The sequence below is a fragment of the Triturus cristatus genome, chromosome 10, assembly GCF_964204655.1.
Source record: "Triturus cristatus chromosome 10, aTriCri1.1, whole genome shotgun sequence".
NCBI classification, from domain to species: Eukaryota; Metazoa; Chordata; class Amphibia; order Caudata; family Salamandridae; genus Triturus; species Triturus cristatus.
In genome coordinates, this window is record NC_140593.1 from 119,249,405 (window position 1) to 119,275,218 (window position 25,814).

At 43.5% G+C, this 25,814-nt stretch overlaps 1 protein-coding gene across 1 annotated transcript in view; it reads left to right on the forward strand.

Annotated features, from left to right (window-relative positions):
* The window catches only part of STT3B (STT3 oligosaccharyltransferase complex catalytic subunit B), a 449,914-nt gene that overhangs the window by 324,588 nt on the left and 99,512 nt on the right, over window positions 1–25,814 (forward strand). Inside the window, exons 12-13 of the mRNA XM_085630572.1 lie at window positions 13,786–13,957; window positions 14,483–14,656. Of these exons, the coding sequence (XP_085486698.1) occupies window positions 13,786–13,957; window positions 14,483–14,656 (346 nt within the window). The remainder of the gene's footprint in view (window positions 1–13,785; window positions 13,958–14,482; window positions 14,657–25,814) is intronic.

A 25,814-nucleotide genomic window follows, 5' to 3' on the forward strand; every position in this document is an offset into this window, starting at 1 on the left:
CCGGGAGGGGTATGGGTCAGTGTTCGGCAGGTCACCAGGTGGAGCTGTCTTTGCTGAACATCTCTACTTTTGCCTTGTCTGTAAGCTTGAGGCGCAGGTGATTTTAACCCATCGGCTAACTTCGGTCATGCATGCGGAGAGATTTTTTAGTATCTTGTCCGAGAGCAAGATCGGGGTGTCGTCAGTGAGGACATGAAGATTCCGTGGGCGTAGATGATGCTGGTGAGTTCGTTTATGCTTTGAACAGGGTAGAGCTGACTGAGGAATCTTGTTGAACTCCAATGATGAGGTGAAGGGGGCCAGGCTGACCAAGGATAAGGATAGTGGGGGAGATGATGATGAAGGCGGGGAGATGATGATGATGAAGGCTGCTGAAGTATCCAGAAGGATGAGAGCCTTGATGTCACCTCTCTCTCTCCACGATCATCCGGATGTTGTGGCAGCAATGAAGGTGGCCTCTGTACTGTGGCTGGGCCTGCATCCAATTGAATGGTGTTGAGGAATGTGATTGTTTTTGAGGTGAGTGACAAGGCATTTATCATCCCAACCATGACTTTTTCTGGGTAGGGTGGCAGGAAAATAGGCTGGTATTTGGCAAGCGTCTTTGAGTCTAAGGGTCATGAAGAAGGGGAGTACTGTGGCATTTTTTCCAAGCATCCAGATAATTGGCTATGATGGTTGAGTTATTCAGGATGGGTGCTGGGGGGGAGAACTGCGCTGATGGGTCCAGTCCTTTGATGAAGACATGGTGATGGAAGGGGTCTGAGAGTGCTCCGTTTAGGATGGGCTGCATGGTTATCCCGGTTTCTTGAGTGATGATGGTAGGCTAGATGGCCAGGGTGGTCCTCTAGGTGTTGGTTGAGATGAGCAGGAGGGCTACTAGGGTTGAAGGATCCGGTTGGGATTCAAAGTTGTCCCGGATAATGGTCATCTTGTTGCTGAAGCATATTGACATCTGGGTGCGGCTGTCCTAAAAGAGGGTTATGCTGGTGGAGCTTGCTGTTGGAGAGGTGAAGTCTTTCAATATGCAAAGATTTCTTTGGTGCTGCTTTTGATGTGCCCAGGGTGTTGGTAGTGATGGGAAGTTTGAAGGTCAAGTGTTCAAAGTTGCTGGTGGTGCATTCCAAGGTGTTGGAGCATTGGATTGATTCTGTGAAGATAGTGATCTGACTCTGGGTCTGTTTGTCCAGTCCTGAGATGTTGTATGAGGCAGCCAGCGGGAAAAGGGGTTTGCCGTGGTGCTGAAGGGGGCTGACGAGAGAGTATGCCAGGTTTTGCTCAGGAAGAGAAGGTCCAGTGAACAGCCATGTAGCAGGCCTAATTGCCAGTGGCGTGTTTAGTATATGTGGTGTAGTGGGAGGTAGGTATGTGTGGTTTTGTGTCTTGAATGTGTTTGCTTTGTGAGGTGTTGTAGGGTTGAGGTGGGTGACGGAGTGTGGTAAAGGGCATGAAAACGCACCTTCAGTGTTGGGTGTCTAGGAACGGCAGTAGCGCTGGAAAATGTGACCAAGGTTCAAGGCAAGGATGTTTGTGTGTGGAGTGGCGACTTGGGGGGAGCTGGATAAAGAATACTGGTGATCGTGGTGCTGAGCACAGATGCACCATTTGCACGCCAAACGGTAGTCCATCTGCGCCCTAGAAGAAACACCCACTTACATAGATGTGGATTCGTCCCTAGGTTCTGCTCTACCTGAGATCGTGTTATTTCACTGCGTACTGAGAAAGTCAGCAGAATTACTTTAACTACCTTTACCAAGAGGTGACTATTGTCCAAACATTCTGTCAGATATACTACATTTGAATCCAGTGAACTGTGGGTAGGACTTTCAGCTGCTCCAGCAGTTCATAGAAACATTGATTTCAGATACAGACGAATACCTGGTGATCCTGTTTTCCTCTCTACTCACTCAGCTCTAGAATGTTTGGTAGTCATGAGTTCCTCTACCTCAATACTTAATCCAGCAGCATTTCCACATTTCTTCCAGATAGTGTCAAAAAGTTTAGACACAATAGTTAAAACGTGATTATCCGCAGGAAGTCTTCCCCTCCAATCTATTAATGCTGCTTATCATCTTAGTTGTTACACATATGGACTATCGCATATGGCGGCCTTAGTTGCACGAAACTTAACTAACCACTTTAAAGACGATCTTATGGTGTAGTTAAGAAAGAATACACTGCTTCTAAGCAATCATAAAGGCTGAATTAAACACTGTGGATTATGTTAGAGCTGTAGGTTCATCTAGAACCCTACGAAGCCATGTCTGATCTACAGGGTTTTCCACAGATGATCAGAACACACTACATTGGATATGCCTTTTGATAGTGAACGCCTTTTTGGTAAAAAAAAAGATGCTGCCATGGCAAGATTTTTACAAGCATTTACAATGCAACGGTCTCGGCATTGGTAAAGTTAGAGCTATTGGCATTGCTCATGACATTATTTTTGTTTTGTTTTTGTCAATAGCTTAATCAGTGTGTGTGTAGGTGGCCCTGTGTGTGGGTGCAAATGCAATAGGTCTCGCATTTGAGAGTGATTAAGCTATTGACATTGTAAATAACAATGCCGTTTCTTTAAATGTTTTAAAAACAAAAACATAAACAAAAAAAATGTCATGAGCAATGCCAAAAGCTCTTTCACATCGGACATTTTCTTTACATCCAGTCCACTGAACCGTGGGAGGATGAAATACCGAGTAGGCCCTGCCAGGGGGCGCAGGGAACATAACCTTCGTATTGCTATGGGCTCCTCAATGCGGTATAATGAGCGTCCTCTGCGCAACGTGCCAGACCACCCTGGGCACTATTTAGCCTGCAGATGGCCCTACCCAAAGGAGGAAATCGGTAGATCGTACTCCTCGAACCTAAGAACGTGCTGATGCCACTTACCCAAGGGAAGTCATTCTTTGTATTATGAAATAACGCCTGCTTTTCCAACCCCCATCCACTACAAGCCCATTTTCAGAGAGCTTACGGGGGCACCAGTTGCGTTAAAGGCAGACACATTCATTTTTGTTTGACACAAGGAATTTAATTGAATTACCAGAATAAGTACATGGCGATCCTAAAATGCTAGGAATGGTATATCAAGTCACTGCCGGGATTTGAACCCCTGACCATCAAGTGTGTCGCACAGATCTTAGAAGCAGGCGTTTAACCAAATCAAGCCACTGCTGGGATAACCATTTGAGCCAACTGTCCAGGTCCTCCCAATTTAATTAAATAACGCAAACGATATAATAAATCTTTCCCCGCTAGAATATTTGGACCTATACGCCCTTACTCCATGTATTATGGCCTTTGCCTCGATACTTCCGAGGGCACGAAACGCAGTTCACCGGAGCACCCAACTACCTTCCACCAGGGCATGTCCATTTCCGTTTTTTTTTTTTCTTCACAGGTCACACGGACCTGTTTTCTCGGCTCCGATTTGGGTTAAGGGCTTCATCTCGGAAAGGCTGTTGAGCCGCCACACCTTTCTCCTTGGCCGATGTGTTTTTTTTTTTTTTTTTTTAAAGCGACCGGGCCTCACTGTGTCTCTTCTAAGACCGTATGTGCATCCGGCGCTGGGACTCGAACCTGGGTGCCCCGTTTCAAAGCAGAAACTTGTGCGTGTGTTTTTAAGCTTCCAACCTTGCGCTTGTTTTCGTTTTAAATATAAAGAATTAACCTTGATATGTGATCGATACTTGGTACTTACTACGATGGTACATCACAGATGGCGCTCTTACTTCTGACAAATTAGGAACATGTATCGGGCAGGAGCATAATTGTATTTTTGTTTTTTTGTTTTTTTTTACTGCAAGGGTATTAGATGTGTTGGTCGCCCCCTGGCCCTACTTCCGCCGGGATGCGCTGCACCTACCCCCTTAAGCAACCTCGAAGGACACCATAGTAAGGCGCACACTTGATGCCAGGCCCGCCATGCCTGCTTCCCGGCGCCCGGAATGCACTTGATGGACCAAGGAAGGGGGGGGGGGGGGGGGGGGTCGAGGATGTTGAAGTGAAGCAACAGGCACGATCACCGACCAACACAACAGATGTGGTCCGCTAATTGCATTAGCAACCATCCGAGCGCAATCAGTCACTGCTATACACTAGACTCTGGGCGCCTACCTAGCGCTTTGGAGGGCATGCCTTTCCTTTTGCCACAAAGCGGCTCAAGCAGCCAGCGAAAACCGGAGCTAGAAACTCTTCTGCGTGTTTTCTTTTTTTTTTGTCTATTTGTATAGCGCGACTCGACCGGAAGGTATCGGCGCGCTTTGCGTAGCACCGTATTTACGTTACACATTCCGGCAAGGGTGAAGTAATTGATTTGCCGAGGAGCACTAGGTGAGGACGCGACCTCGGGGCTCGAATCCTGCCATCTTGGCAGCGCCGCTGGTGGGTCACAACCTCTCCTCGCTTTGATTCCCCCCCAGCCCTACTCCTGCTATGCAGTGGGGATCCGCCTAGCACGTCTTCGGCACTCATCCCTGCCAGCGGTCGGTAAGAGTGGGGGGGATTGGTAAAGCAGCAATGCATCGTTTGTTCTATCTCTAGGCTACCTTAAAGTGAGGAAGGGGCACCCGCTGCGGTGGCGGCGTTGTGGAGCATTACCGTAAGAGCTGCTGATGGGAAATCCAGTTATGCGCAGCGAGCTGCTGGGCGCCCACGGCTTTCCACGCTCCAGAGAGTCAAACATCCACCCCAGAGTTAAAAAATAAAAGTATATAGGTCCGACAGTCCGAAACAAGATCTCAAATAGGCAGTACACCGATAAACGAGGAGATATAGAACTGGGAACGGCGCAGCTCGGCCCCGGGAGACGATAGCAGCAGCAGCCGTAGCATATTTCATTCAATGCAACCTAAAGCGAAACTGCGAGTCGGACGTCCTTGCACAGTAAACAAGCATTAACAAGCACACCACTGCATAAGCACACCACTGCCTTTCTCCGAGGCAGAGCAGAAATGCCTCGGAGAAAGGCAGCGGCATTTTCGGATTCGGGGGCGTGTTTGTCTTTTCTCTCCTCCAGCCATTGGCTGGAGGAGATAATTAGACTTCTTGCAAAAAACACGCCCCCGATCCGAAAAAGACGGGGCCTAATCGGAATGACTGACCTCTTCTCCAATGGCTGGCCAGCATTCAAGAGGCCAGCCAATGGAGAACAGGGGAGAAGAGGGGCGGGTTCAAACCCCTCTTCTCCAAGTCATTAAATCTCCGACTTCCGGTTCTGCCTTCGGCAGACCGGCGGTCCTCGACCTAAAAAGGAATGGCCACAGCTAGATCTTTGGGACTCCGCTACAAGTTATATTTGCCCTTTCAGAAAATCTTGTTTCTGTACAAGAGGATTTGCAAATCAACATTGGCAATTTCAAGGTCAAACATGTTTGTTGACCAGGGAATTAGCAGTAGTCCAACTGATTATGAGCACTTCATAATAGCTGGAGGAAGGATATTGCATTTTCCTCATGCTTTTAAGGCGATTACTTCATATCCCTCCGTCCTTCACATTGCAAAAATAGTATGTTCCAACTTTTTTGCCAGCACCCACCATGTTGCCCCATGACCCTTCCCCGATCCCTAAGAGCACTTTGGATTCTGCAGCAGAAAGTAGTGGTCCTGCTGAAAAATAATGGGGCAGTGGAGAAAGTGCGAGAGCAAGAATTTGGGCCGGGGTGCTATTCTTGGTACTTCCTAATTCCCATGAAGGACAGTGGTCTTCATATGATCTTAAACCTCAGATTTAGGAATTGGTTCCTACGGAAGGACAAATTCATGACACTGTGTCTAGCTCTGTTATTACTGGCATCGGACTTGGAAGACTAGATGGTATCAATAGACCTTAAAGATACGCATTTACATATTCCCATCCAGCAGGCCCACAGGAAGTACTTGCCATTTGTAGAGGTTTCTACCCATTACCAATTTATAGTATTTCCTTTTGATTACCTTCTGCAACTCTAGTATTCACAAAGGTTATGGTAACAGTAAATCTCATCTAGAAATATGCACATATCTAGAAGGCTGACTGATTTAATCCAATCCTTCAGAGTTGGTGCCTCATCAGCTCCTATCTACAGCTTCATTGCTATACGACTAGCAATTGTTATTCGGTCATTGCAAATCTCACCTAGGGCCTCCCAAAGTATACTGGTCTTTTTAACAGTTCTGTATCCCACCATACTTTGTCTTCTCTCCTCCAGTGAGGATCCGAGACATTCAGGTCATGTTTCAAGCTGAAGCTCAAGTCCTGTGTTTGGTCTGTTTGCTTCTTCCAGCCTCCTGATCATGAGGGCTCTTCAGAGGTTCGTTAATACCAAAAAGGGGGAACAGTTCCTCTCTATGGGCCTACGTAGAGAGTTGCAATGACTTACTTCACTAATGTGGATGGTATCTGGAGAGGGATCTGCAAATTCAGATCGTAATGCCCTCACACACCTGTTGGGGTGTCATGCTTCATCATTGGGTGCTCCTCGTCGGACCGGCGCTGCAATGTCCAACGTGCCTGGTGGCATCTTTGTCGGAGATCTTTTGATCTGAGAACGCCATATAATGAGTGCGGTGTGTGGGGATATAGGAGAACCACTGTCTTCTACAAGGTGCAAAGTGTGATTTAAAAAGGCCCCTGACCTTGTTGGTTCACTTTATTAATGCTCAAGGTTGGGACTTATTAAAAACAGTGAGGCTACGTGTAATAAGTGAGGGTATTCGGGTAGCCTTTTGCTGATTAGGTCGACATGTTTCGTGTCTTGTGCTCTAGAGTAAAGCAACACTTCTTCAGGACCAAAATGACATGACCGCTGATTGTCAGCCAAGGGAGGGGGACTCCCTTTCTTTAATTCAAGATCCTTAGTCTGGGGTTCTTGATATGGCTTTCCACCTGGGTAGATAGGGCCAAAGAAGGATACCATCAGATACTCGTATAGGTCTACTAGTCAACTAAATTAGAAACCAGTAAGACACCCTGTAGGGACCGGATTAAGCCGGTCTCATATAGTAACAAAGTTTGTAAACTGAATGGTAATACATATATCTAAAGAGCTAACGCTGAGTGAGGATTAAAAACATGACATGGAATAGTTAATAGCATGACATGACTGGTGTTACACGATTCAAATGAGAGGTAACTCCACATACGAGGGAACGGTGACATATGTCGGGGGAAAAAAAGGAACAACTCTTACCTCCTAAGGTTGGATGGAGAGCCTCATAGATGAGGGAAGGCGACCCGACCACTTGAACGGGTATACTACATAACGAGGAGTAAATGAGGCATCAAACAATAACGACAACATGGCACTGTTAGTTGAAAGCATATATATATATATATATATATATATATATATATATATATATATATATATATATACACACACACACATACACACACACACAATGAAACCAGGCAGAAGTAGACTGGTAATTCGCATGCTTCTGGTCTGTATCAGTCTAAGATGCTACCAACAAAACATACAGGTGTATCGGCATTAATTATTCACATCAAAACATGGGATGTAACAGGATTAGTTTGTTCATCACCGAAAAGATAACAATATCCCACTCTGACGTGCTTGTGCTCGAGAGGACGGGATATTTAGTAACAGGGGTCCTCGATGTTGAATGAGGAGGGGGGCGTGGTCCCGTGAGTGTACCGTAAGACCTGCTATGGGCGGACTCAGAGTGCCGTACCAGAAAGATATTTCTTAGCCGTGCTCAGACTATAAACAGTCCAGCGGACTGGTGTGGAATAGTGAATAAATACCGAACTATTGAGGCAGTGTCAAATTGTGTGAAGCGAGAAACCTCGATGACTAAGCCGGCAGTGCCAAATAGCGTGCAGCGAGGATACCTCGATGACTAGAGCGGGGAGGGGCGTTAAAGCCAAAGGTGTACCAATAGTGATACTGTGGACCGGTTCCAAGTGAACGTAAAGGCATAGGTTTATAGTGCCGGCAAGGTGAAAGATAAAAACTCAACAAGTACACGACCCCGCGGTCTCTTATATTGTCAGTGAAATATTAACGGACTCAAGTGGCACTTCCAGAGTGAGTACGGCCGAGGAAGGGGGGGGTCTCTGGTTGTAAGACCGTGAGCTGCGAGTGCGTCAAGAAAATGCAAAATGCCGACATGCTGCGGCTACATGCAAATAATCCATACAAATGGTGTCAATCACCGGGGGGACGAGGTTGCACGGGAGCGTACAAAGAGGAGTCAGACTTACCCTGAATAGGTAGCGAGCTCGTATGGGAACCTACTCGTCTTCGTCTCACCTGGGTGTTATCGTGGAAGGTTGAATCCCAGGTTATGAAGTTACGCTCAACCTCCAAGATCTCGTGAGATTGTGTCGGCCCGTCCACCATTTTGTCCCGAAACGGGATGCCTGACCCAGTTCTTACGTAAATAACAAGGGTTATTTCTCGAGCGATGGCTCTTAGATAATTAGTTGGGCGCAGCTTTAATAGTGCACAAGGGTTGCAGAGGTTCTTCTGCAGACAGTGATTCTAGCATCAAGGGAACTTGATGGCATCCATTATATTCTACTGCACTGGAGGTGAGATGGTGGGGAAAAGAGGGCAACCTGGTTAAAGGGCCCTTGTATTCCCCTCCAGCAGAGATTACGGTAGTGACAGATAGCTCTACCTTCGGGGGCGGTGCACTCCTTAAAGACTTTGAGATCAGAGGCCTTTAGTCTCCAGAAAATACACATCTGTGTACTGGAATTGAGGGCTACCCGGTTGGCTTGCAAAGCTTTTCTCCCTTTCATTCTAGTTCACTTGATCTAAATCTTGACACACCGCAACTGCAATGTGGTATATAAGCAAACAAGAGGTAGTGGGGTTTCAGGTTCTCTGTCCCAAAGCTCTGAGGCTCGGTGTTGATGCACCCAGTTCCAGTCTGTCGCTGGTTGCTAATCCCTTGGTAGGCTCCTTGAACACCAGAGTGTCCGCCTCAGCGTTAGCTAGCCAACTACGAATGGCTTCTTCTTCCCAGAATAGTCCAAGACTGCTTCAGTCTTTTAGTCAATCCTCTGGTTGCGAGGAGTATTGGGGGATGTGTTTCAATTGATATGGAAATGTCCAATTCAGTGTGCGTTTCCCCTCATACCCTAAATTCCTTGATTTCTTAGGAGGATTTGCCAAGATGTGGCCCAAGTAATTCTCATCACTCCAAAATGGCCGAGAAGGGCATGGTACAAAGACCCATGGCACTTCACTCTAGCAGGCCTTCCTCCTTTACTGCTCAGAGGATCCCACGTCTCAATAGGAAGGACGTGTTCTAAACCCCAAACTTCAGAGCCTTCATCTTCATATATGGAGATGGTGTGCTGTAATGTGAGGTGAGGTCCTTTCTGCATGTCTCCCTTCTACCATATCTGTCTATTCAGGGTGGTGGAACAAAGTTGTTTCGTTATGCGCCGATTTAGGGATAGATACACGTAAAGCATCTCTTTCCAATGTACTACAATTTGCACTCAATAAGGCTGTACAGTAGCTATGTTGTAGGGTCATCTTTCTCATTTACCAGTGTTCCTTAGCTTACCAGACCAACCATCCCTGTTCACATCTCCTGTGGTGTCAAGATTTCTCAAAGGATTAACTAACATCTATTTGCCTATACCATTCAGTGTGCCACAGTAGAATTTTAAATTCGTTCTCACATTTCTCATGGGGACTCCATTTGAACACTTCGCGGTTATCAGTTGAGACTATTAACCCTCATGACTGTTTTCTTAGAAGCCATTACTTTTGCTTGTGGTTCTAACAAGCGTCAAATCTCCCATTTACAGGTTTCTTTCCAGACACATTGGTGCTGGAGACCAAGATTGCTTTTCTACTTAAGGTGGTGGCCATATTTCATTTATGAAAATCAATCACACTTCCAGGCTTTTATCCTCCTCTTTGTCCTTTTTAATGTTCACAGATTAACCTGTGTAGAAATTCTACACAGGTTAGACTGTAGGTAAGCAGTAAACTAATACATCATCCGTACAAAGGATTTGAGATTATATGACCCAACTTTTTGTTGGTTACATTGTAGAGTAGTTCCTATATCCCTGATAGGCTCTGCGCATTGGAATAACATACACTATAGATTTGACATAGGACTAAGGTCAGTATGTCTCTATCGAGTATATTAAACTTAATTACTTGTGTGTGCCAGCTAACTCGGAGGTCACTAGAAACTTCTCGAATATACAAGAAGGGATTATTCTGACAACCGCATAAACATGACAACTTTGTTTCCCTTTAGAATCGGAACAGTCTCCGAATCGTGGAAACAATAGATAAGTTTCACTCAGTCAATCGTGCATGCTTCGTTTCTACAGAGTTGCACAGAAATAGAGATGGGCGTTTCAATAAAAGGGTTTATTGAACAGTCTTATTTCTCATGCAAGAGATATGAATTGCTACAATCGTAAGACTGCGATGTACAATATGTACGAGGTTAGCAGTAGGATAAAATAATACTGCAATAGCATGGTTTGTAGCTATGACATCTATTAATCAAAATACATAAATAACATAATGCTAAAATGTGATACTCCTCTGATGCTTCTAAATTGTTCTACCCTGGTGTACCTAACCTAAGTGCAGTACAAGGTTTGAAGTAGGTGCTGTTTCTAAAGTATAGCTAGCTATACTTTAGTTTAGCCACGAGTTTGCCAAACGTTTCTCTAAGTTCTAGTTGGCTCCATACCTGAGAATGAGAGGTTGGAAACTCTTTTCTGGACTCGATAGTCTAACCCCCCGCAAGGGAAGTCAGAGAGCACTGGAGCTGGATTCCCTGCGAGGAGGATGGCAGCGTCCGGTCAGTGCATCAGACTGGAACTCGATCTCCTTCCGAACTTGCCGTGGTGAACCGCGTAGTCTGGGTTGGATCTAATCCTCCGGGAACCGCAATTTGCCAAGGCAAGTGCTGGTATATTTATACCTTGAAGGTGTCTAGGAATGCCAGTATTGACATGAAAGTCGGGCCGAGGAACGTCATGAATGAACCCCCAAGGAATAGATGTTCATGCATACTTGGAGTTCTTGGAGAAATCAATATTCAAGCTGAGGGAAATTCCTAAAGGCTTAAGGGTCTGGTTTTTCAAGAATTTGTTGTGACGTGGATGGACGGATTTAGGTGGCCATGCCTGTATTTGGTTTGTACGGACAATGTCTAAATAAGGGCCGGATTGCTATGTCCAAATAAGGGCAATGTGAATTGTACCTATATAAGGGCATAAATCGGTAAACCTATATACGGAATCTAAATCTGTACACAACAACATAGGTTGTAAAAAAGTTTAAAGCACTCTCAAAACGCACAACTTCCAGATGGATTTTCCTGTGTAGAAGGATCTAGTACGCCTTAGGTAAAAATAAGTTTTCTACCTGAGCCAAAGTCTTCCACATTAGCTGTAGCTAGAAAAGAACCCGTAGCAGACATATGCAGAGCAGCTACACGCTTCTCTCAATATCTTTGCCGTACATTGTTTGGATTCTGAAGTAAGAAGGGATGGACACTGCCTGCTCTGTTCTCCGAGTTAGTCTTCTATAGAAACAAGTTTTCCCCCACTTCCTTCTCTGCCTGTTTACTGCTTGGGATTCTGTTCAAAGGTGAGGAATCTGCCGGTAGCAGTACCTGTCAGAAGAATATTACCTTCCAAACTATCTTTCTGGTGGATGAGCCATCCTTCTGCAGATTAGTCCCTGCCCATCCTGCCTTCCCGTCTACTGTAGATATAAACACAACTGGTACAGGTGTATACTCTTTTAATAAATCACTCAAAGTAGTTATTTAATGCACCAATATACAAGATTCAGTTCTCTCAAAACGCCTCGAAAGTCGCAAAAAAACAGAGCAAAACTCTCATTAGGGTGCAGGTCTCAAGGCTGTATGACTCCTGTAATGTCATCACAACTCCACATCTGACGTAGCTCAACCGATGCCAACTGCTGGTGCCAGAGAGATACAGCAAAAGTGTTTCCGGGCACAGTCTGCCCCAGAGATGACTAAAAGTTGAGTAACCTGTAGGTAGAGTATTCACCAGAAAAATTGTTACCAAAGGTAAGTAGCTTTTTCTTTCTGTCTGAAAAAGACAGTATAATATATTGCGGAGTCTGGCACTCCAAACACATCTGAATTAGATGCCCTAGAGTATAGTGAACAGACGGGATGCTCATCCCGCGAAGCTTAGCAGGTCCCACCCTTGCCCCATACCTCTTTGATGTGTTAAGAAATGACTAAGACTGAAGTATGTGTTGAAAGGTCTGCAGTTGATATGAAAAAGGGTCTACCAACCACCATCATTAATCTGGAGGCTGTTTTAGAAGCATCTGAGAGTGTGTGGCATCACACTTTGATTTGCTTTTGACGAGCTGATGAGAGGCACTAAAGTAGTGTTTTTTTCTGCCCAGTGGTTATTACTCACATAGTGAGAATCTCCCCTAACAGTGGTAGTGTGTTTTGAGAGAACATTGGTGTACCGACAGGAAGAAAGTTCTACTTACCAGTGCAACATGAGAAATGGAGAAATGTGAGCGACCTTCACTGTCACCTACAATGCAATCCACTTTAGGTGTGGTTATGGGTGGAGGGGGCTACGTTTTCAGCAAGATGCTGCAATAGTTGGCCGAGACAGGGAATGTGACTTCACAGTTTCAGTGAGTGAGGTGGAGAATATCCTTTCTACTCCTCTGCATGGTTCGTTCCTTCTCTAGTCTGTACAAGCTGAAACGAGCATACTGATTAATAGCTTTATTCTCACCTAAACTTTTCCCCCTCCATTGGGACTTCGAACAGATGTATCTGGCTCTGTTGGATAACTAGAAGACCGGTCCCTGTTGCGATTCCTTGGTAAGGCACTCTGTTTCAATGAAATTAGTAGTGTTCCAAGCCTCCCAAGACTGAAAAGCACCACAGTAGTGAAGTGGTAAGCCTGAGCGAGCATCTCCTACTAATGGGCAGGAAACGGAGTAAGATGAGACTGTGCTCCTGGATGGGGATTAATCATAACTCCGTGCTGCATATACACAAAGCAGCTGTAGATAGCTTTGAAATTCTTTTAAGAAGCAGTTTCTCCAATCTTCTACGTGCTGTTGCAGTAAGACTTAATGTATACAAGTAATTAAATAATCTGTAACAAGCTGAATTTGAGTGTTCGTTCTTAAAATGGCTGTTAAGTTTTTCCAGTTAACACAAGACAAAATAGAAATGCTAGTATATTGAAAGTTGCCTAGTGGAGGTTTTTGCATTCAAGGCGAAAGTGCATCTATTAAAATACTTTGAGCAGTTGGCTTCCAATCAGTACTTGATCAGCATAAGTAGAAGAATGTATTAATCAAATGATAGGCAGGTGTCTACAAATTTGAAAATTGAAAGACTTGCATAGTTTCCTAATTGATTTAACAAGTATTAATATGCTCGGGTAAGAAAGGTACTTAATATTTTAGTGGTTGCAGGTAGTTCAAAACATTTTAATATATGTATGCTAGCTGGACAATAAGCTGCAAGTTCTCAATCATTGAATAGTCCTCAGTGTCCAGATGGGGATCCACAGCATGACAATGGAGATTTGTCAAGATGTTCATTTTTTTGAACATACTCCTGATGTAGAACTGTAGTTACTTATAAGTAATGCTTTTATTTTGATTTCTCAGTATGAATGCACACTGTTTGCCTTACTGGGAGGTTTATATGTATATTATTGCGTTGCAATAGTCTCATTTGTTACTGCTTATAATTAGTATTCGGATGAGCCTAGATGTTTACATTGAAGAGATTTGTTTAAGCTCCTGAACTTAAATATTTCAGCACACGAAATATCCTAGATGATTTCAGAGAAGCATACTACTGGCTAAGACAAAACACAGATGAGCATGCACGTGTGATGTCCTGGTGGGACTATGGCTATCAGATAGCAGGCATGGCTAATCGGACTACTCTAGTTGACAACAACACGTGGAATAATAGCCATATAGCACTGGTAAGTGTGAGCAAAAGTTAAACAGTTTTAGTAATACAGAGGTCTGTTCCTGGTGTCTTTCCATGCCCCAGTTCAGTGAATAGTTTAACTGTAAATTAATTATCATAACTGATTTTAGAAATTGGCCCATTGATTTATAGCAGGTTGGGTATGAGACTGCTGTACGGTATAACTAGATTTATTTTATGTGATCCTACCCACATATAACTTTCATTTAAATTGTTTTTGTTCGAATAATAGAAAATCTTGGACCTTATGAGTTTTTAAATTCGGCTGTTCATTTTTATTTTGAGTTTTCAATCTGGAATTATTATAGAGTAGAATTTATTCATATTAGTAATTGATCATTGACTATTATTTAGGTGCCTGCACATGACCTTTATACTTAATTTTTATGATAATATAGACAGTGGTTTGGCAGCATGTTGGCCATCAACATATTTCTAGTGGTCTTTGGCAAAGAAATTATTGCAGACTAAAAATGATGTCATGTATTTGATAAGTGTGTTTCTTGTTATGCTCCAGGTGGGAAAAGCAATGTCTTCAAATGAATCTGCAGCCTATGAAATAATGCGCAGCCTGGATGTGGATTATGTGCTAATCATTTTTGGTGGAGTGATTGGCTACTCTGGCGATGACATTAACAAATTTCTATGGATGGTTAGGATAGCTGAAGGAGAGCATCCAAAGGACATAAGGGTAAGGAGATCTGTCCGTATCATTCAGGATTCAGATTATGCACTGAAATGTGTATTTTGGAATGAAATATTTGTTTATAGAAGTTCCTCTTGCCCATCTTTAAAACTGAGCAGTTCTTGCTCCAGCTAGAAAATACATGTTTTATTGAATGAAAGAACGAATACAACTTTGGCAATGATCAATTAAACAAAATACACATTTATTGATTAAAAGTGAGGATATAAAATTGTAAATCTGTACTTTTACCGAAACAAAAAATATCAATGAATCATAGCTGCAACTATTAACGGATTTCTTTTGCGCATATTCTTTTGCACGCCTTGTTTTTCAACTTCTCATGGCTACTTCATATCAATTTTAAAACTGAAGAAAGTTTATTTTCCAGCGAAGCAACATTTAATAGACTTTACTCACATCTGAATGCTTTGTATGCACCTTTCTTAGTAAATTAATTATTTGACTGTGAAGCCATTTACAAAAGTAGATGAACCAGAACCTTGTATTTCTTATGAAGCAAGTGACCACCTTTAGAATTTGTTTTGCCTCAGCCCAGCTTGACACAATGCCATATTTTCCAGTTTGGTGAATTCAAGCCTTAAATACAAGCTCTCCCAATTGCTATTGTTAATAATACATTAATATATAATTGATGCAGGTATATAATTGGTGCAATCCTGGCTGGGTATAAGAGTAGATAACATATGTGAACTATTACCCTCCAGCCCTTTTTTCTGGAAGGAGGTTCATCTTAAATATCTCTATCAAGTTCTTAAATCCTCTTAGAACATTTGCACTTCCAATTTGTTCTAAACACCATAGGAAAGGTCAACTAAATTGCATACTATTTGCTATGTGCTGCATAATTACCCTTTCAGAAAGATCATGCATTGGAATGCATAAAGAACGACTTTGCATTGGAAAATATACTTAATCACCACACCACCACTTATTATATAAAGTTCTTTAACTGCTTTATTTATTCTATTCTATTCTGAAAATCCAGTTTTTGCTACTCCCCCTCCCCAATAACCCACCTACCCAGTGCCCTACTACCAGCATTGCGAAAACCAACTGGGCAGGCATTTGTCATGCAGTGTTACAGCATTTATTAATGCCCGTGTTTACAAGTGTTGGCACACCACCTGGCTTTGCCAATGCTAGTTTCATATTTCCTGCTAAGTTGTAGTGGGAGAATTAACTGGTGAATATCTAGCACAGAGTGGGCAGCTTAGTAGTCTTTTTTTTTTTTCTTTTCTTTTAAGATCTTAAGTATTTCTTCCCAACAGTGTATATTTTGTTTGTATGTAAAAGGCTTGCCGCATGTGTAGCTGCAGATCACATACTGTACACACTCTTGAAATCTAGTGTTGGGTTCAGAAAATTGCAAATCGGTTTTTTTCTCTTCGTTTTTGTAATTTTTTTTTTTTTTAAGTAGTATCGGTTTTGAGGTGACTCGTAGTACCTCCTCCAAAACCCACGATGAACCAGCGTACAGACTCCACTTCAGATTGTTTTTATCCCAGCATCGGACTGACGTGCTTCAGTGCTTTTTGCAACTGAAAACAAAAAATTACCACGAGGGACCATCGGAAAACTTAGGCAGCATCAAAGACTGAATAAAATAATATACACAACACCGACCGGGACAGCATCCCTTGACATGAAGACAAAGGAGCCGTGAGAGGACTAGTTTGGGGGGGATGGGTGATTATGGAAAACACTAATCTTACTCTTAAGTTTTGCCTCTCTTGCAATAGCAAGTTCCCATCAGACAAGCACAGAGTCTGACCTTTTTTGTTTTTAAACCTTTATTTTAGTTTTTACGTAACAGCCCAACCAATAGAGGCAGATATTGTCAGTAAAGAGTGGCAGGGTGAGATCAGCAACAGCAAGCAAGGTCAAAACAGTACATGATTGTAATCTACTTTACCATACCTTAGACCACATTAGCCTGACCATAAGAATATTGACGCCTCAACAGGCATCCTCCTCGGTTGTACAGCTGTCATGCTGATCATTCAAGCATCCAAAAGGGTTCAGAAGCCCATGAAACAACTCCCTCCAAGAATTGAGTTCCTCCTCCCGCTTCTCGTCCCTTCTTGTAGCCTTCATGTGCCTCTCATCAGCCAAGGACCACTCGTGCACATCCATCAGCCAGGGAAGGGGACTGCAACCTTTGGTTAATGAGGAACCACAAGACTACCACCTCAACCCAATGCCTTTTAATCTGAAAAGGACAGGAGGTGGAGGCATTATTCTGACATACAATGCCAGGACTGTACAGAATCACCATCTGGAGCGGTTGCTGAGGACCTTAGGGTCTCGGAGGCAGTTGGCGTTGGGAGAGGGCCTCCCAGCACACTCGAGAAATAAAGGGAACGTAGTTCTCTTGCCAAACCTTCCAAATAATCCGACTCTGCAGAAGGTTAATCTCGAAGAACCCCTCTCGAAACTCACCTCAAGACAAAGACTAAGCTTTGTGTCTGTAGAGTCGACACAGACAACCAGCTTTAGTTAACCCTAACCTAAAAAATGTACCATACCATGTAAAGAGGAACGTCACTCCGGGTGTGGGCCGTGAAAGGAATCTCTACTCCATGAAAAGGAACAGTCCTGTGAGCTCTGGTCCTTATAAAAAAACTAGCACCAAAAAAGTCTTGATAGTTTACACCTTCCACTGCACTGGAGACGCAGAGCAATTGCCAGTGGTTAAGTTTATTGCAGGTATCCTCACCTTTTGCATGGTTGTGCTCTTCAGATTGCTCCTAAGTTGTGCGACAATGTGCCCTTCTGCACCAGAAGGACATCGGAGACGGGGAGGCAGAACTCTATATCACTGAACACAAAAGATGCAGTTGAAGCACAGTTCATGCTACAAGTCAAAGCCCTAATCATAGTTTCTCTTCCATGTTCTCGCTGCGAAATGTCCACTTTCTGATCAAAGGCTTCCAGTTGGTCAAAATCAAATTCCAAACATGAGCATAAAAAGATGTGGGACTCCTCATACAACCACTTGGAAGTCTGGCGAGACGGCACATGAGCATCCAAGGTAAGTTGCACCCCTAAACCGTCCCTGAAATGTGAAGTGAATCTGCAGCTGGTCCCTGGACATCCTGTGTTCACCGGTCAATTGTCTACACCGCAGTAGATTGAGTCCTTCATAGAGGCCATAATGCAGATTGCTTTCCGGCTCCCTCTGAGGCCCAATTGAGCTACAGGGATCTCCCATTGGAGTACTGTAGACGGTTGTGCGTGACACATTCTGCCCCCTCTAGACTTGCTACTGGGACCAAACCTACTCCGGTGCAGACCTCCACACAGGTACCTAGATCTACCAGTTGCTTCTGTACAGGCTGTGATTCCACCACAAGATGATCTTGTTCAGATGACAGACTCAGAACCCTATTTAACGTCTGCAAAATCTCAGCCAATCGAATGCCATCAGATCATAAAAGGGCAAATTATGAAAGTCAGCCTATTGGAGAAATTGTGTTCTTTGACTCTGATCCAATCCAAGAAGCGCCCTGTATTCCTTAAGACGCTGATGACTGAGAAGAGGACGGATTGCTTCTCCCTCTCACATTAATCAAACGAGAGGTAGATTTACGAAACAACCTTCCTACTGAGGAGAGCACTTCATTTGCAGTGGTGGTTAAAAGGGCATCTTAAACTCTAGAACTACAGTTGCCCACCATTGAGATAAAATAAAATGTGCTTATTGAAATCCGTCAACCAGGGCCCGTTTATCTGTCCTGATACTGTAATTTAATAAAGTCTTACTGATTCAGTCAACCTGTAGCTTAACTACTTAGAATTGTTTCACAGTTTATAGTGGAGCATCCAACACCTGGGAGCCCTGTTGTCCAAACCTCCCAATGTAAGTTGAACCCCAGGTTCCTTATAACAAATCCCAAAGACTGGGAATCAAAAAGAATGGATGTCTTTGGGTAATTTACTGTTTATCCAGTCTAGCACTTAAATCTGTCAATGCAGTTTGCTTATTAGGCTGATACACATGTCTTGTGGGACAGTGAAATTGTGCAGGTGGTCCCAGAGGATCTGAGCCTTGTAAGCCCAAGACTTTTCATTATTACCAGGATGCTGCAAATTACTTGCTCTGGTCTGGCCTGTATATTACTGTCTGTAATGGCAGGGCTATTGGCGCCATTGTTCTACTTAGAAGGCATGCCTGATTGAGGTAAGCTGGGTTTTAGGGATTTTGTGCAAGCATCTTTCATGGATTTGCCCTCTTATTGGCTGCAGGCTATTCAGAGAAAAGGCTAATTTAACGCTGCACCATGGCACAAGCCCGTGGCTGATGCACACCTATGAAACAAGTTACCCATCAGTTCAGAGAATATAGTTCTATTCCATGGGGTGCTAAGTTATAGACAACAGCCCAGTATTTTCAAGGCTGTTGGTGTGACACTATCAGAATTGGTGTGACTCGGCAGCAATGGTATTCCTTTCCATCCTTTCCTACTGCATCGCCTTCCCTACCGCTTAATTTTGGTCTCAGCAACCCATGGCAGGCCAGTAGGAGGCAGAATCCAATGTTTCCTCCCTGTAAGAAATTGGATTATTTGTTGTGTGGAGTTAGAGGGGGGTGCAAACCCCACTCAGGCAGCAACCACAGTCCTGAGCAGGGTGAACCACACAAGTCCCTAAATTAGCCTGTGCTTAACCCTCTGTTAGCTCAGTACTAAAGCAGTCCTGCTTAACTTGGAGGTATTTATGCAGCACACAAACAGCAATAATGTGAAAACACAAGAAAAATCCCACACCAATTTGGAAACCTGGAGCAACATTTAGTACGTCAAGATGCAGAAGGCGCTAGCTGCAGATATCTTGTTGTGCTAGACCAGCACAAAATCACAAGTTCAGGCAGACTGCAAAGGAGCATGGGCTGGGTACAGGGACCAGGCTAGTTCAGCTGAAAAGGTAGCCTTCTCACAGTCCATGGGAGGAGCTCCACTGATGCCAGCCAGGGGTTCAGGACCTGGGGAGGCACCTCTTGGGGATCAGGCTCACTCCAGCAGAGGCAAGCAGGGCTCCAGCACATCCAGGCAAGGGCAGTTGCAGGGAGGCCTTTGGAGTTTGTCACTCTAGCTGATAAGAGGAGGTCAGCCATCTAATACCTTTGGAGTCACTCTGGTAGTCCTGGTACCAGGCAGGTGTGAAGTTAGTGTGATCTACCAGTAAATGTCAGGAAGCTAAGATGAGTTGACAAGTTCTTTTTTTATTTTTTTTATTTCAGATGAATGTTATTGAGAAATATTTTTGAAGTAAATTAACAGAGAAAGGGACAATCGAATGGTCCAGTTTAAAATATACGGTACAAATGCTTACATTCCTTGAGGATTGATCGAGACATGAGGGGCTAGATTTACAAACAAAATCCAGGAGACCGATAATAAATAAGAGGAAAACCAATTGGAGATTCGAAAAACCCAAAGACGTGTAGTATCGTGTAAAAATAAGAAGTAAAGTAAGATGAAAGGGGAGTAGAGGGGGGCACTAATAGGTAAGGAGACAATCACATGTACAACTGTGTAAAATCCAAGGAGATTTTAACGAGTTTCAAGTGTAGGTGTTTTCCAGTTCGTATGTTCCATTCAAAGGGTTCAGTCCAGGGTTTTGAGAGGTGGTGCTAACCGTTTTAAATATCTCTCATATTTGTACCCATGTGTTCAAGGAAAGTTGAATAAGAGTATAGGGAGTGACAGGAGAGAGTCAGTGGTTGTATTGTGGTGAAATAGAATCCATGGGGAGTTTTGTAATGAGATGTTATCTGCTCCTCTCAGGAAGGAGATCCAGTTTAGCCAAGGACGGAAGGAGGTATCGGCTGTGTTTATCCAATTCGTTAGAATAGATTTGCAGGCAGCCGTAAGGAGGATATCAATTAATAGGCTGTCGTTGCGAGATCTGTTGTTTGGGTCTAGAAATCCCTTTAGTAATGTTAAGAAAGATCGTTTCAGAGGTACCCCGCAGATAAAGTGAATGAAGCTAAACACTGCGTCCCAAAATGGGCCAACCACTCAACAGTAAAAGAGAAGATGTGGGAGATCTCCCATAGGGTCCTTACAGTTCCAGCAACTCGGGTTCTCTGTTAGGGAGATTTTGTGGAGGCGAGCCGGCGTCCATAAGGTCCTGTGTAGTAGCCAGAGTTTTGTCTGTGCAAGGAGGGGGGACATTTTGAGACTGCTGATCTCCAAATCTGATGCCAAGATTGTGGTGTAATCGTTTCGTTAGGATCCCATTGAGTTTGGAGTTTAGAGGATGTGGTGGAGGACTTCCGTTGTAAAAGATGGTAGATCTTTGAGGCCTGGTGGCCGGATTTATTTAAGGATAGGATGATCCTGATTATGGAAGGGTCGTTGTTATAGGGGTTTAGTTTAGATAGAGCAATCTTAAGCTTCAAGAAATCATAGAAATCTGTTTTGTAGGTTGTAGCGCATATTCATTTCTATAAAGGATAGCAGGTTTTGGGAGGTTCCTAGGTCTTTCAGGAAATGAATGCCCTTAGAAGCCCAGTGAGACCAGCAGGCTGGGGAGCCCTGGATTTTAATTTTAGAGTTGTTCCAAAAGGAGGTCATGTCCGAGTTGGTGATCGGGAATTTTAGGATCTTGTCTATTTTCAAAAGGGCCCTTTTTGTGTTGTATAGGATTTATTTACCCGAGGACAGGGCTTTGGGGTTACTGGATAGGAGAGAGAGTGGGTGAAATTCGCCTAGTATCTTTTTCTACCTCGAGCTACGTAGGAGTACAGTCCGGAGATTGAGTGAACCAAAGAAAGCTCTGCCTGGCTAAGAATGTGGTTTGATAATTCTTGAAGTCTGCTAGATTAACACTTCCTAGGTGAACAGGGAGTCTTAGTTTTTAACGAGATTCTAGGTTGTTTGTGTTGCCAAAGAAATGTATTTAATAGTTTGTCCATCTTTTGTATAAATTCCTCTGATAGGGACAAAGGCAGCATATTTGTAAGGTAGTTGACTATGGGGGGGTGATCATCTTGATGGTCTCAATTCGGCCCCACCATGTCAGGAATTTAGGGTTCCAGCCCTCGAGAAGAGATTCCACCTTCCTTAAAGTAAGTGCCTCATGTTTCAGGGATTCCATTATATCGGAGTTGAATTCCGAACCTAAATATTTAGCAAATTTCGGCTGCCAGGAGAGACCTGTGTTGGTGAAAAGGGCCCTAGAGCAGAGGCTTTTCAGAGCAAGGATTTCCGATTTGTCCTTGTTAAGTTTCTAGTAAGAGACTGAGGCGTATTATTGAATGGTTTGGAGGAGGGAAGGAATAGACTGTGTAGCCAATTCAGACATTATTAAGATATCGTCAGCGTATGCTGGTACTTTCACATTGAGGTTGTTGAAGGCGATACCATGAATGAGCAGATTGGATCTGATCTTTTGAAGTAAGGGTTCGAGGCTTCAGATAAATAATGAGGGGGACAAAGGGCAACCTTGTCTTGTTCCTCTTTGTAGATTAAATGCAGAGGAAAGTAAACGCCCAGATCTGATCTTAGCTGATGGACCACTGTACAGGGCCATGATCATTTTGACAAAGGTAGCTCCTAAATTAAATTTCTTAAGAGCTTCACGGAGAAAGGTCCAAGAGACCCTATCGAATGCTTTTTCAGCATCGAGAGTAACCGCTACAGTTTTGGAGGGGGCCAATTTAGCTTTCTCAATTATATTGCAGACTCGGTTTCATTTTTTTTAACAAACTTTATTGAGTTTTCCCAGTAGAAGGAGCAATGAATTGCATATTGCATTAATCACAATACGTACATGTATGGCAGCGGATACATCTCAAGCGTCTTGCGCCAACCTGGAAGTAGAATAGCACAGTTGTCCATACATTCTTAACATGTAACAGGTCAGCCTGAAAGGCCACCAACCACTCACATTTCTATGCATTAAGTAACCCTCCTACAAGACACTATACCCACGGGGCCAATTTAGCTTTCTCAATAATATGGCAGAGTCTGTTTCATAAAGCCCACTTGTGAATTCCCAATTAGTCGAGGAAGAAGAGGTTCCAGTCTCTTACATAGAATTTTAGCGTAAAATATGCATCCAGATTAATAAAGGAGATTGGTCTATAATTTTTGACTTGGGTCTTTCCCTTCTTTGGGTATTACGATAGTGGCTTCACAAGTGGTCCCAGATATGGTACCAGAGTTGGCAAAATGTTGGAAAAGGGACAAGAGGGTTGGTGTAAGTACACGGGCAAAGGTTTTTAAAAAATTGTCCGTGTCTCCATCTGGGCTGGGTGTTTGTTAATTTTTAGGGAGCAAATTGCTAGGTTTACTTCCTCGAGAGACAAAGGAGAGCTTAGGCTAGCTTTTTCATGTTCCGTGATGGACGGAAGTGTGACGTCTCTAAGGTAAACTGCACAGGCGGAAGCGTTTATCTCCGAGTCGGCTGTGTAGAGAGACTGGTAAGTTCTTTATTGTAGAAATGAGAAGCTCCATCCACATAAGCCCAGCTAGCCGGGGCCCACTGTAGCCGTCAGTTCTTCAAGCCATAACATGCTAACCATTCCTTTTAGAAAGCACAAGCAATACATCGAAAGGGGATGCATTGTAACAAACCATATAATACCTACGGGAAGCTGGCATATACCCCCCTTTATCACCCACCTCTTATCACCCTCTCAATGTTCATATTAATGAAAAAACAAGAAAAAAAATTAACATATAATCTGTTGAGTCGAAATTCTTCCCTCTTCCAGTTTCGCAGCCCCACTATAATATCTTCCACATGTCTTCCTAGGCAATTTCACTTCAACCATGTCAGGAACATTGACATCTACGTCATTGACAGCTTTGCAAGCATCATAGCGTTCCTTTCTAACCCTTTGCTACAGTGTTTCTTTAGCCTTCCCTTCAGTGATTTTCTCCTCAGCTGTGGGAAGCTGACTACTGTAAGCACTGACCCAAGGGAGGCAAACTTATGTGTTAGGCTTATGTTTATGAAACACCTCAAAAGTACATAACCCTGTTGTGGAATGTGTGGTGAACCTGTACTCCTCCACCCTACAAGTCTATCGTGTTCAGCTTTGCAACGTGAATTGTTTTTTCCAACTTACTGTTGAACCTTTCTACCATCCCATTTGTTTCAGGATGATATAAAGCACATTTCTTGTACACAATTTCCCTCTCTGATAGAAACCACTCCTTTTCAAATTGCACCCCATAATCTCGAAGATTGCAACTGGGATTATCTTCTCTTGCAAACACCTCCACCAAAAACTTACACACTGTAAGACTGGAGATGTTATTCACCACCTTAACATCAGGCCACCGGTCAACTGGACAGCAAATCCATCAGTACCAGCACATACTTACTCAAGCTTCCTTTCGTATTTACGGGGCCAACACTGTCCAAAGCTATTTCCTCCCACACCTCCCCAGGGATTTCATGACAAACCATTGGTGCCGTTCTCACCTATTGAGACTTGTCACACAATCTGCATTCACATCATTACCTGACCACCCTTTCAATTTGCAGAACTATGCCTGGCCACCAATATGCACCTCTCAAACGTTCTTTGGTTTTACCAATACCTTAGTGTCCTTATGAGCTAGACTCATCAAACGGCCTCTTGCACCCAGTGGAGGTGCCAGTCTGTCGCCCTGCAATGTTTGTTGCATTTAAAGAGCTGACTTATAACTCTTTCAAAACCTCCAAGTTCTTGCCCATTCCAGTTCCTCCCCTCTGCCACAATTTCAATAACGTTTTTGATTACATAATCTTTCTCAACCTTCTCCAACCATTCATTCTCAAACACAGCCTTCAGTAACCACACAAACGTTATATTCTTCTTCCTTCTACCAGCAACTCTCATCCGTATCTTGAGCATCGCTTACAAGTTGAGAGAGAAAATCAGCAGTTTTATTCTCAACACCTGGAATGTACTTAACAGAAATGCTGCATCTAAACCAGCCGTTTCATGACCCGGGGATGCAAATCCAAGCCCTTTCTACCAAAAACTTCCTGTCATCAGTTTGTATCACAAACTTAACTCCCCACAAAAACTGTTTGTATTTCTTAACACCCCAAAGCACTGCTAAAGCCTCCTTTTCAATCGTGGAGTAATTACACTCTGTCCTCTTTAAAGACCTGGAGGCAAAGGCTAATATGACCTCCCCACAATCCTGCATCTGCTTAAGCACGCCACCAAGACCATTCTCACAAGCACCGGTAACACAGCATTGAAACCCTGGGGAAGAAACACTTCAAATGATGTGCTAATGACACGCCTTCTTTAATATCCACTAATTCCTTTTGACACTCCTCATCCCGGTCAAATTGCACACCCTACTTTAACATCCAGAAATCACATGTGTGCAACTAGCAAAATTGGGGAATAAACCTATTATAAAATGTGTCCATTCCCAAAAATGCCTGCACATCCTCTTTCTCTGAAGGAAGTAAACTCAAAATGGTCTTCACTAGATAATCTTTAGATTTCACTCCTTCTGCAGAAATTGTGTCTCCCAAATGAGTTATCTCGGGCAGACAGAATTTGTATTTGATGACTTTAAGCATAATACCTTTCGTTCTGAAAATTCCAAGCACCTCCCTGATGTTTTTCAAGTGAGTGGTTTAACTGTTGCTGAACATCAACACATCGTCCTGAAAGAACTTGAATCATGATTAGTTTCCCTAAATTATCGTTTAGCAATCTGTGAGAAACCGAGGCAGGAGAAGACTAAAGGCATCCTATTTAAAGGATATATTCCAAAAGGCTTTGTGAAAGCAGTGAAATCTAGGAGTCTTTGTGCAGGCGAACCTGATGATAGGCTGAAGTTTGACCCAGAGTGGACAAAAGCGTAGCTCCTCCCAGCATGCCCACCATTTCCAATATGTTAAGCAGAGGAAACTGATACTCCACTGCCTCCTTTTTTTTATTTTTTTTTAGATGCTTTAGATCGATGCACAAACTGATCTCTCTTGAGATTTTAGTTGCTACCACGATAGCGGCAATCCATAAAGAATCTTCCAGTGTTTCAATTATACCCTCTGCAAACAAACGCTCCAACATAACTGCTTCTTGAAAATTTATAGGGACCTTTCTGTCTTGACTCGCAACAGGAGCTGCATTGTTTTTCAAATGGATGCGGTGCACATAACTTCAAAAACAACC